The sequence below is a fragment of the Thunnus thynnus genome, chromosome 16 (genome assembly GCF_963924715.1).
Source record: "Thunnus thynnus chromosome 16, fThuThy2.1, whole genome shotgun sequence".
Classification (NCBI taxonomy): Eukaryota; Metazoa; Chordata; class Actinopteri; order Scombriformes; family Scombridae; genus Thunnus; species Thunnus thynnus.
The window spans coordinates 11,385,490-11,398,291 of record NC_089532.1 but is presented as its reverse complement, the minus strand read 5'-3'; the positions used below and the strand labels follow the sequence as shown (position 1 = coordinate 11,398,291).

The following is a 12,802-nucleotide window of genomic DNA, read 5'->3' as shown; positions in this document are numbered from 1 at the left end:
TGCAGTGGGTATCAGACTGTGCCATGATAAATCTACCATGCCTCATGATTACAAGCAACACCATTCTCTTGCCCTGACATAATTTATCTTTAAGGTGCCTTTAAATCCTACTCTCACTCAAGCATAGAGCGGATGGCAGCCTGACCCGGCCTTTTATCTACACTGTATCTGCTTCGGCTAGACAGCAGCTAGCCCCACTGGAGTGATAGGCAGTATCATCATAATGCCACATCCTGCTCAGTAGCTTCATCCTAACTTACATATCAGACACAAATTATTATTTGTAGAGTATTTTAAATATATGAAAATATGTTTGGAAGGGATCTTTGAGTAAAGGATCTGAATACATTATTTTTATATATATATACAGTATACTGTATATCTCCAGCAATTGAACCGCCACTTTACATGCATATTCATTTTCTCTTTTAACTACCAAGCAGCAGGAAACAGGGCTGCAGACCCATCTTTTTGACAGATCTATTCTAGAGCCTCTCTGTCCCTTGGTGATTTCATGGTTTGCTGCTACAGGGTGTTGTTTCCTGGCAACACTGGAAATGTTATTGTCTCAGTGTGCTGTGGAACTAAACAACAGTATTTCAGCTGACGGGAGCAGTAACAAGAAAATGACCTTGTACAGTTAGGAAGCATCTGCTCGTAAAAGGAAAAGTGCTGGCTCATTGAGAGGAAGGGTGGTGACGTTGATGATAACATGGATTATTTATATAAGAATTCTTGATAAAGACTGTTTAAGCTGTGCCAAAATGTTGTGAGATATTTTACAAGGTTATATTTTATCACTTTACTGTAAATAATACAAGCTGAGTGCATGTTAGCTTTTTCCCCATTTGTTGTTTTTTGTGTGACTGGTGATGTCAGCCAAAAAATGAGTGTGTGTGGTGCATATTACACACTACGGAAAAAGAGCACGTAACGAATCTTCTTTGCTTAGTGGCTCAGTAAAACAGAGATGACAGATTTCTTCCATGATATTCATGGTGTTCTCGGAAAGGCCCATAATGTCATTCAATGAACAGCAACGTTCTGAAGATATTTCCAGGGACCTCAAATAACCTGTTATGTGACAGTAAATCTCATTGGTTGACCTATATTCGAGGGAACATATCACCATGTTGATGTGAGTCTTTGCGGAAAGTGTTGCTGAACCATGTATAGTAAGAGCAACTTTTGGGTTGCCAGATGGGTCAAAAATCCCTCTTTCTAGTGAGTCATTTCTAGTCAAATTATTAATAAAAGCTAAAGTTTATCACTTTCATTTCATTTTAGTCATCAAACCCATAGAATAGATGCTCTGCAGCTAAGAAAAAGTGTCCTAAGCACTTTAAGTTCCCCTATTCAACGTTTATAAGCAGTATACAAATAACACACTAAAATGCAATTATAAGGATATTTTCAGTTTTATAATTATACACATCCAGCATCCATTAACAGGTGCCCACAGGAGTTAATGGATTAATGTTTGTACACTGCTTATAAATGTTTCACAAGGGGACTTTAAGTTAAGTATTATTGAATAAACACTAGCCAAAAAAAATTCTCACTACCAGGCAACCCAAATGTTGCTCTCAGTAAAAACTTTTAACTGATCTATATCGCATTGAAAAGTTTAGTAACATTAATTAAAGCATTACTAACAACTTATTAACCCTTTATAAAGGTTGACCTATTAAAAAGTCAATTTCTTTCCACTTTTGCTTATACAGACTCACTGTAAGGAAAAATGTGTTCCCTTTGTCATTACTCAAACATAAAAATTGGAAGAAAAAGCTCTCTCTCACACTCAAACACATAACTCCTTTCACTCATCAAAAATAAATAAGTCATCTTCACACATATTGGACTCGGACACATTTAAAAAAGCATCATCATTTGGAAACTATTTATTGAACATTTGCAACCAGATATCAGTTAAATACAGAACTTGCATTTCTCTCTCTACATCCCCCAACAGCAGGGACTGGCTCCACTTCATTACACTCTGAGAGGAGGGAATGTTACAGGACTTGGTAAGGCGCACACTGTGCTGGAAGTCATTTGGCTTTCTGTCGTCTGATAATAAAAGAGAAATGAAATCTGGGTTTGCCTCTTAAATGTCCAACATTGCTTCCTCTCCTCTCCTCGCAGCTATTTCACCTGCGGTCGAGTGCTCTTTCAATCCTGCGCGTAAAGACCATGGCAAAATAACACAAATGGGAGGTGAGAAGAGAAAACCAGTATAGACGACTGAGACACACCCCTACTGAATGCGGACTCAGATGTGTAGCCATGATTGAAAAGCTAAAAGTAAAATGATCAACATGAATATATTAGAAAAATGGCAATTAGTCTTTAATAAACACCTCGCCTCACCTACTCCCAACAAGACCGGGGTTATAAATTAAAACTGTCCAAATAAAATCAATCAACCAAGACTTTGGGCCCATTCAGTTCCATTTCAAGACTGGAAAATCCTCATTGAAAAAAAAAACAAATGGCACTTTTCAGTCTCTTGAACTGGAATCTAGAATCTTGACTCCAATGGAATCGACCCCCAACCCTAAAATCAACTCTTTCTAATTTACATATATGGGTCAGGCGCTCTTCAAGCTTCCACCATCCTAGCAGTTGCTCCCCGTGGGAAGGGGGGTGGAGGGGGTGGGGGGTAGGGGGAAGGGGGGGGCTTTGCGGTCTCTGAGGGCTAGGCCACGGTTTTGAAGGTCTGCAGTATGAGGTTGGTTTGGTGGATGAGCCGGTTTGCACTGATGAAGACATTTATCGCCCTGGGAACAAAGAAAAGTACGACTTGGGAAAACAGAATGGAGAGGCTCACAGACACTGTTTGAACACCTTGTTAACTATTGTGAGGGAAGAAAGGAAATGGGGCTGAGCTCATAATGCCATGACATTCAAAAGACGCACAGCAGGTTTAGTTAACAAATGACCAGCTGAGTCACTGCAAACATCACTGCCCCCACATCCTTTCTTCTCCTCAAACGTCCGTTAATCAAACCTCCTAGCAGCAACAATATGCCCGTCTGTTATGGAGCCTATCATGTTTCATTTTTGTTGACTTTGTATAAGAAAGGTGTTGATCCACTTCCTTCATCATTTCAGAGGCTGTAATTTGTGGTGCTTTTGTATTGCCTTATACTGTAAGCACTTCTAATATTTACAATAACTACACCCCCATTTAGTGTTAAATACAATGAAACACACTGGACGGCATGATGCATTATTAGCTCAATGACCTAAACAGCAATCTTCTTTAAAGCTGCAACCAATGATTATTTACATTATCCATTAATCTATATATTATCTTTTTTGATTTAGTAATTTAATAATTTGTCTGTAAAACATCTAAAGTTGCTAGAATCTGATGTCTTCTTATTGCTCATTTTGTCTCAAGAGCAGCCAAATAAACTCAAAATTATTCAATTTATGAAGCATACAACAGAGAAAGATATCCTCACGTTTGAGAATTTGTAGTCAGCAAATGTATTTTTACTTAAAGTAATAGTTCAAATTTTAAAGAAATGCACTTCTTTGCAAAGAGTTAGATGAGAAGATTAATACCACTCATGTCTGGACGGTAAACCTGAGGCTGGAGTCAGCAGTTGGTTAGCTTATCTTACTACAAAGATTGAAAACACTGGGAAACGGGTAACAAAGTCAACGAAATCCACCAACCAGCACCTCTAAAGTTAACAAATTCACACATTATATCTTGTATGTTTAATCCACTGAAAAACTGGCCCCGCCTGCAAGTTCCCACTCGGCCCATAGACTTTATATTATGATGACGTCACAGAATTTTAAAATCGCTTTTCTCAGCTTAAGGAAAGTTTTACAAATATAAAACCTCAATGGTTCAAAAATTCATAATAGACAGTCGTAACTGACCTTGTTTGAAGTTCGAGGTGTCCTGTCAACAGTTTTACAGACGTCTCTTTTACAATGGTGGTCTATGGAGAAAATACTTTTTGGGCCAGAGGGGTATTTTTTGCTGCAATACCACGAGGCAATACCAAATGGGCAAAATTGGCTGCAAGGCTGAGTGGCGAAGCCCTATCCAGCTCTTATAATACATCCATGGTTTGACTTAAATAATAATTATGAATACAGTGCCATAAGAATTCACGTTTAACAATCTGCGACACATGGACAATATAACTTAAAGTTACTTTGCCAACATAAAAGCCTGGTGAAAAGCAAACTAGCTTGCAAATTACATAATGTTAGACTAACGTTAACGTTAACATAAATATCTTCCCCAGGTTGGCAGGTCTGTATTAACTAAAGTTAACTCAATTCACAATTTCAACTTTCCACATTCACCCCAATGCATTTACCTTTGCAAAGGAGTTAAAAGAACCGTCCTCACTTGAGGAACCAGCCAGATGGAGTGAGGAGGGGGAACGAGACAGTATGTTGCTGACGATTTGCAGTCTCTTGAAATCACATTACGCATTTGTCAATCCCTGCTTAATATTTGGGTGAAGGCAGGTTGCATTTATCTGGCGCTATAATCAGTTGAACTCTTCTTCTTCTTTTGCTTTTCGGCAGGCTGCTGCTTCTTGCTGTTAGACTTGAGTGCTGCACGTGCACAATTGAACTCACAGCCGTCACCAGCTTTTAGCGCAATTTAGATTAACAAATCATACCAGCATATTTTGATGTCAAAATGCATACAGGTTGGCAGGTCTGCAATAACAGCAATACTGCAATACCGCGCTATAGACAAGCTAAACGCAGCAAGCAACCGCCACACCTGCACAATGTTCACATTTTTCCTTTTTTTCATGATGCTAGGCCCTTCTTGTTTTACACTTCAATGTATGTCTATTGAATGTTTGGTGGCTCCTCCGGTCCGGTCCCTCTGGGGGATCCCGCCTGCCACTATGATATAACACAGCCAGGCTCGGGGTGAGCTGACAGGGGTTCGGTGCTGATGCTTGGTAGTTAAAAACACATCTGTATGAACATTTTGTCTCAGTTATATGTTTAAACTCTCCCGGGTCACTGCGCAGCTGAGCAGGCTACCATTTAACCTGTGAGGTAAAGTAGTTCTCTGCCAATCATACAATCTAAAGGTGCATCCAGCCAGACTCCATTCATTAATCACAGGTTTAAGGGGACTCAGCTGTAGGCCAATGTTGTTTCCCGTCATAACATGATTTAAAGTGTTTTCAATGTTTGTCAGGTACTGCTGCTCCATTCGACTGACACGTAATCAGACTAACATAGAAAAAAGGTGCTAAAATCACATAAATCGCATACCACACTGTTGGGCAACCCTCAGGGGAACACCCATCCTTCCTTCCTTCCTTACTGACACAAATTCTCTATAATGAACAGTGTTTGTGCAATACAGGATATAACGGACACACTTACTTTCCATCTTTGAAGTATGTTTTGAGGGTGTCGCTGAAACTTTTGGAGTATTTCACAAACTCCTTTTTCTGGTGCTCCAGAGCCTTGACGAGCAGGAAATAAACACGGAAACATAATTTAGAAATGAGGAAAACATGTGAACGGTAACCAGATATCATGTCTGTCTGGTACTCACTCTGCGATTCTGGTACTGATATTTCTTAATGACATTGTTGACTGTGTCCAGGAGCTCTTTTATGGCGCTGGCTATGTCTCTGTAGGGAAACCGTTAGCAACACCAGTGAGCAAACAGGATTTCACAACACAAATTCAGACAAGAGGAAGTCAGTCAATATAAAAAGTTTGTACAGAAACAACTAATAAATATTTTTAATGAGCACAGTGTGGCGTAATTTGCCTGATCCTACACAATAATATCTTTAGATTTGATGCAAGATACTGTGTATGTGTACAAAGCAGCACATCAGCCAATAGGGGTGTAACAATTATTTAACAATAATGTAGCAATTTTGATCAGACCAGACCAGACCAGAGATATTTGCATTGCTGGGACAGATCAGCATTTGTCTGTAATGTGTAAATTAATGGCATTTGTTGGTGAAGTGTACATTGCTGTATTTATTTTTAATCACAGTGCACACTGGTGTTTTGAAACAGCACTCACTTGATAGTCTGTAGGAAGCGTACTCTGTCATTGATCTCATCTGGGATTTTGCTGAGGATGTGTTTCAGAGCTCTGGCCTTCTCATTTAGGTCCTGGAACTCCTGCTCGGGCCGGTCAATCATGAACTCTGCAGGAAAAGGCTCCCAGTGACTTGATTGTTTTAGATAAATAGATACACAAATACACAAACACAGCTAAAGATGATACATACTGTGCAGCTAAGTTAGTCAGAACAGAACACCGGTATACACCGTACAAATTAAGTGGAGATAGGCTGGGCTGGATAGGTGTGATCATAAAACAAAAAAGAAAAACACTCACAAAAGATTCCTACCACAATATTTCAGAACCTCTTTCTCTCATATACACACCTTCCACGTCATCAGCTGCCATGCGCAGTAGGGACTCAGTGAAGTTGATTTGGACGTTCTTTTTCTCCAAGATCTTCATTATGATGTCCTGAGTCAAGCCAGGGTTCTCCCTCTCCGCCTGCCAAAAGAGGAGCAGGGCATTAATCATAGCTCTTATCATAAGTTGGAACTCTGGGTGGCTGTTAGATGCATTATGCAGACAGGGTGAAGAAGAGAATAGCAAGTCACATATAAGAGGAAAATAAGATAGAGCTAAGTTTGTCTTCTCCAACAGAAGTGAAAAAGATGCACAAAGCTGCAGAGAACAAAGCTAGAACTTTGAATGTCAGATGCACAAAAGCTTCCCTCCTAAATAATTCAACCCGGAATTACACCAGCTAGGAAGCAGCGGGGGTAGTAGGGACCAATCAGTGAGACAAGTGAACTAAAGACCCACAAATGTCGTAGTAAAACAGCTGTGAGGTAAGGACATCTCCCTTTGGTTTGTATAACTACAAAGCTGCTTCTCCTTCATTAATATTTCATCTGTACACATGGTGAACACTGCTGCTCATCAGAGGTGATCTACGGTCGCCGCACTTTTATTATTCCCGTGTTATCACAGCGTCGCATAGATGAAAGGCATTAACAGTCTTCTCTAATGACTACAGTCAGGTATCACTTGTTAAAATCACAACACCAGTCTGTATATCAGCGCCTTTGATGTTATATCGATTCCAGCTGAGTTAATCTATTTGAGTATCAATCATGTAAATGGAGGTGCTCAAGCATAATGAGCATCATATAAGGTAGGACTGAAAAACTAATGAAAACATTTTATATGACATTAATTATTCAGTTAAAATGCCATGCAGTTGGAGGGAAATGAACATGACGACATGCTGAAAGAACAGACATCTGCTTCACATTAGTCCTCTTTAACTCATCATACATGCCCTCTGTGTATTGTACTCTACTGCATCAGCACTGCTTTCAAGTGGGATAAAAGGCCTGAGACAAACCAGGAAGTACACTGTTCACAAAGGGATTTCTAAGTTTAGGGTCAATTAAAGATTGTTGAAAAAGAAAAATCAATATTTGTGCATTTTTCACTTTTATTTTTTGGTTTGTTTTTTTGCTGGTCAATCGATTTGAAACATTGTCAGAAAGAGATGGAATCCAACAAATCATGGGGGTAAAAAAAAGAGACTACAAGAGAAAACAGCAAGACTCTACTTTTGGAGCAGTAAAAGTATAAAAGGAAAAGTTACAGTTTATTACAACTTCAATTTTTTTTTTGCTCAGCTCTGGCCTTCGGATCTATCAGTTATGATAACACTGTACTCATCAAACTAGATCTCTGAACACAGAGACAAAACCAAACAGTAGAAGTCAGGCAATCATACATGTTTTTAATAAGCCGGCAGGTTTTGACAGATTATCTAAACCCCTTTATCTAGAAGTAAAACTGAAAGTGAGTTCATTTGTAAAGTTGCCAACAATGCCTCATTGTACAAGAAACCAATGAGTGCGCAAAACTATGGCAACTGCAGACAGTTTGGGTTGTACTTTTTACACTTTGCTTCTTTTTTTTTTTAAATCTCTTTCAAATAACTGACTAATCTGGGAGCTTTTAAAAACCTGTATGATCATCTGACTGCCCATGCTTGTGGGACCTATTTTTAGCAATGTTGGCGTGTTCAGTAATCTCAGCTCTCAGTTTGGTGAGGACAGTGTTATCATAACTGATAGAACCGGCGAAATGAAAATAATCCTAAATTGTAATAAACACAGCTTTCCTCAAATTCAACAGTACAACTGAACTGCAAGCAACAATGACTCCAATTCTACATGGGATGTATGTTGCAGCTCCATGTGGTGTCTTTCTGTTTCATTTCCATGAACTGAAATTTGCATTAGACAACATCTCATGTGGCCTTGTGCTTATATCATCGGGAGTCTAGACAATTGCAGTTTTGACCTTGGTCATATGTGTATCTCATTTACTAACCAAAGATTTTATGACAGCACATTGTGAGAGTCCTGAAGTAGTGGCATTGTACTTTCATGTTTCACCACATCTGATCCATGCATAGTCCTACCTTTATGAAGGCTGCTCTGAGCGTCTGAGCTGCTGATAGGTTGATCCTCTCCAGCTAATGAAAAAGGAAAAAAAAACACACATCAATGACAAAACTGGACATGCTGAGGCTTTTTACGCATATCTGCATGCTTAGTTGGAACTAATTTCTCTGTCAAAACAAGCACAAGTTCAGCCGAACAGGATGAATGATGACGTTCACGCCAAACAGGTGATTCAGAGGAACACCACATCATATCGCTTCTCAGTTTTCAGATTTTCCAGTTCAGCAACCATATCACTATCCTCACATAGTGTGTGTTTTATCATTTCTGGTCTAGTTGCACTGTTGATCATCACAAAAGTAAATTTACATTTGTCTAATACAAATACAAGTCATACTGGAGGACATTTTGTCCCTACAATAACAACTGTATCTCCTTACACTCCACTGCAGTATCAGTAATCTGTCAAGTATATTAGCTTACAGTGGGAATTGGTCTTAAAATACATCCACATTTTTGTGACTTGTAGCCTCAGATAACTGAACAATGCCTGTGTCTCGCCTGCCGTAAGTATCAAACTGACTGCATGTCGTCCTCGATGGGGTTTTATTTAATACAATTGTTGATTTCTTCAGTTTCCCTTTTTTTGTGAAGTAACACTGAAGATTCAGTGAGAACAAGAACACTGTCATCTTCTGGTGACAGCAAGGTCAGTCTAATCCTGTATGAGTAAGGATTATAGAACAGTGACAACGAAAACAAACCTCAACTCTACACCTTGTGCAATACTTGAGTAATCATTTTTATGTTGAATGTGCAATATTCTGGTGTACGAATGATTGTAAGGATGTTGCAACGTATCCAAGTATCTCTGGAGATAAATGCTTTGTGATGCAGAGTCCAAGAAAAATTTCCCTAAGGAGATAATAAAGTATACCTTATTTTAATACCACCGCACTACATCAGATCATTTACTAAAGACGACTGCTGTCCACGTTAGATGTTTTACCTCGTTGAAAACTGGGTACATCACGGCGTACAGCGTCATGGATACCATGGAGTTTGTCTCCGCTTCATTCTTCATCTCCTCCATTGTCATCCTCCAGGGAGGAGCAGCTCTTGGTGAAATGGTGGGGAGGAAACTGCAGCTCACACACACTCACACATGCACTCACACACTCACACTCACACACTCTCTAAAAACCACACAAGCTCCAGAGTGACAAGAGCCTGGAAAAGAATTATGACAGACAATAGCAGAGTATTTATAAAGTTATGCTCTTAATAGATTTTTTTTTATCTGTACAGAAAGACAGATAGACATTGAAAGACATTGAGTATCTGGGTCATATCACTTAACTGATACTTGATTTGTGAGGCCAATACCAATATTAATATTTGAGAGTTAAAAATGTGATAATGATATGACAACTGATATCCATTTCTAACATTAACACACACATAAAATAAACAAGCGTTTTCAATAATAACCTCTTAAATTTGGTAATTAATAGGAATACAAAGATCTAATTTATTGGTGCAGATTAGGGCTGCAACTAACAATTATTTTCATTATCAATTAATCTGGTTGGTTAGTTATTTGGTCTATAAAGTGTCAGAAAATGGTGAAAAATGTCGATCACTGTTTCCCAGAACCCAAGATGGGATCTTCAGATGTCTTGTTTTGCCAGCATCCTAAAGATATTCAGTTTACTGTGATAGATGACTAAAGAAACCAGAAAATATTCACATTTGAGAAGCTAGAACCAGATAATTTGGACATTTTTTTCTTAAAAAAAAAAAAAATTCAAAATGATTAATTGATTATTAAAAAAAAGTTGAGAGAAGAATTGGCAAATAATTGACTAAGCGTTGCAGCTCTAGTGCAGATAGTGACCTGATTGAGTGAATCGGGCATCATTCATTCATAAATGTCAATATAAAATTCAGTTTTTAAGCTGTCATATGCATTTAGTCAGTCACAGCAGGCTGCCAACTAGGGCCACAGCAATCCTGAGTTTCTCACAACAATTTTGGGAAAAGGAGAGTATCAATATTGGTTGAGTACTCGGCAGTATCGGCAGAGGATATTTGAATCAGTATGTACTGAGCAGGATATTATTAAGTTAAAACACAAACTTTTCAGTGCTCTCAGATGGACCAACTATGACACTGTATCTAAAACAAAATATTTGCCATTTCTGTGCTGCAATTTCTTGTTACTTGTTGACCTACATATACACCGATATCGATATACCAACCAATACATCAATATACCAACCAGTACATCTAAGTTAATATGTATAGGGTCTACTGGGTAGCTTTACTAACCAGCAGGAAGAGAAGACTTGCTAGTTTGTTTAACCTCTATGAGGGGAGTGGCACAGTTATCTGTTACCTGGCTACTGACAGCAAGGCCAGTGTGACCAAATAACAACTCTGATGTGTAATAATTTAAATATTATGAAAAACAGGAAGTAGTCATTACAAGCTAGCCTATATCTCCTATTTTCTCAATATTTCTGATATGCTGATAGATATGCTAGAAGACATTATTGACAAAGTGATGTCTAGTTGTACAGTTCAGTTCTTAGCTAACTAAATACTGAGTATCTGCGAGTTTTATCAACTAACTATGGCACTCATGAGCTGTCCAATGCTTCACATATTCTTTGAGGCAAACAGTAACATCACCGTTTATCAACCACAGTGTCTGACGCGATAAATTGACTAGAAAACTGGATGCAGTCAGTTGCAGGTAACAGCTACTCGGCTAACTGGACATGGCAAACAAAAGTAGCTGATGTATCGTTAACTTGGGGTTTGCTATTTTATTTACCGTGATAAAACTATCAAAAATCTATTGTCATGACGGCAGCTGACCGGGTAAAATGGTACATTCATCGCGATCTAGCCGTAAAGATTTTCAATTGAGGCCTATGGCCCGACCAAATCGATGGTAGCGAACTGCTAGCAGTTATCAGCGTAGCATACGTGCTAGCTACAGTAAATTGTAGGTTTGTATTCACTAAATGAGCTAAAATGCGTCAGCAAACTGCTTTTATGGCAGATATGTAAGTCGGAATATGCGTGTCAAATGTGTACTTGTATCTACCTTTGGTCTGACTTCTTAAATGGGCTGGTTACGCCGTCGATTGCCTTTTAGCTGCTATGTTTTCTTTACAACTTAAGGCGGAAGTTTTTTAGGACTGGCCTGAGCGACATCTTCCGGACCGTTGCTACGTACACACGCGCCGTCCAATCAGAGGGCGGATATAAGGAGCGACTGCAACGTCATGAGAAATAGTTACATTTCTGTTATTGTAGTGTGACTAATAAATAAATAATAAATTCATAAATAAATAGATAGAATAAGAATAAAAAATAAAAAATATTGTAGCGTAACTTTGTGGTAGTCTGAAGACAGTCCACTGAAGAAAAAATATAAAATTGTTTTATCTGTCTTATACATGAAAGTGCCTTGCATTTTGGAAAATGTCTTTAAAAGTCCTATGTTTTATATTAAAAAAAATACTCTGAAAATTAATTAAGATGGTGTCATGAAACAAAACCCAAAATTAAAAGGAATAAGACTAATCAACTCAAATTGCAATTGATTAGACATGAAGTGAGACATTTGGTCAATTAGTTAGTTACAGCCAATCAGAGAAAATTCATCAAGAGCGATTTTGATACTCGATTAATAATTGAAATTATTGTTTAGATGTTTCAGTTTTTCAAATGCAAGGGTTTGCTGCTTGTCTTTGTCTTATATGATGCATGGTAACTTTGATATATTTGGCTTTTGGACTAAAAAAACAAGTATTGTGCATATATCACATTGGGCTATGGGAAACTGTGGTTGTTGCTTTTTTTACATTTCATACACCAGTAGATGAATCAATTAAGTAGGATCAAATCAATTATAAAGATAGATTGTTAGTTGCAGGCCCAGATTAGACCAAATGTCTAAAGAGGTGCTCCTTTATTTGGATGTATTACTCTGAAATGAAATGTCTTTTGTGGCTCTGGAGGGAGCTTTCCGTCTGTCTGAGAAAATGACCCCTGATGGTGTCACCGTGTGTTATCTCAGCTTACCATATTGTACTAGACAGGAAGCATCTACTGTGGTTTACTCATATGGGAGTTACCATAATTCCCAGTTTCTGACTCATAAGCACAACTTGAACACTCAAACCTCTCCAAAAACTCTAATATATGCAACTTTGCGCCTGGAAATGTCTGAAAACACAAACAAATATGGATACCTCACATCAGCCAAAAGACATGTAATTCAAAGTAATTAAAATCC

At 38.4% G+C, this 12,802-nt stretch overlaps 1 protein-coding gene across 1 annotated transcript; it reads right to left on the bottom strand.

The window, feature by feature from the left end:
* Positions 1 to 1,886: 1,886 nt before the first annotated feature.
* On the bottom strand, positions 1,887 to 11,750 carry LOC137199601 (programmed cell death protein 10). The gene is made up of 8 exons (XM_067613985.1): positions 11,606 to 11,750; positions 9,500 to 9,720; positions 8,508 to 8,561; positions 6,427 to 6,544; positions 6,056 to 6,182; positions 5,567 to 5,645; positions 5,392 to 5,474; positions 1,887 to 2,780 (listed from the first exon to the last, which is right to left on the bottom strand). The coding sequence occupies exons 2-8, from the start codon at positions 9,587 to 9,589 to the stop codon at positions 2,699 to 2,701; spliced, it is 633 nt and encodes a 210-aa protein (XP_067470086.1). The 5' UTR covers positions 9,590 to 9,720; positions 11,606 to 11,750; the 3' UTR covers positions 1,887 to 2,698.
* Positions 11,751 to 12,802: the final 1,052 nt, after the last annotated feature.

What these genes read in the sequence shown, in the direction of transcription:
- LOC137199601 (XM_067613985.1), bottom strand. Translation starts at nt 9,589, where the DNA reads ATGACAATGGAGGAGATGAAGAATGAAGCGGAGACAAACTCCATGGTA. An exon ending in TCAGAGCAGCCTTCATAAAG is followed by an intron (nt 6,545 to 8,507) that starts GTAGGACTATGC and finishes CTCTTTTGGCAG; the next exon opens with GCGGAGAGGGAGAACCCTGG. An exon ending in ACATACTTCAAAGATGGAAA is followed by an intron (nt 2,781 to 5,391) that starts GTAAGTGTGTCC and finishes CTTTGTTCCCAG; the next exon opens with GGCGATAAATGTCTTCATCA.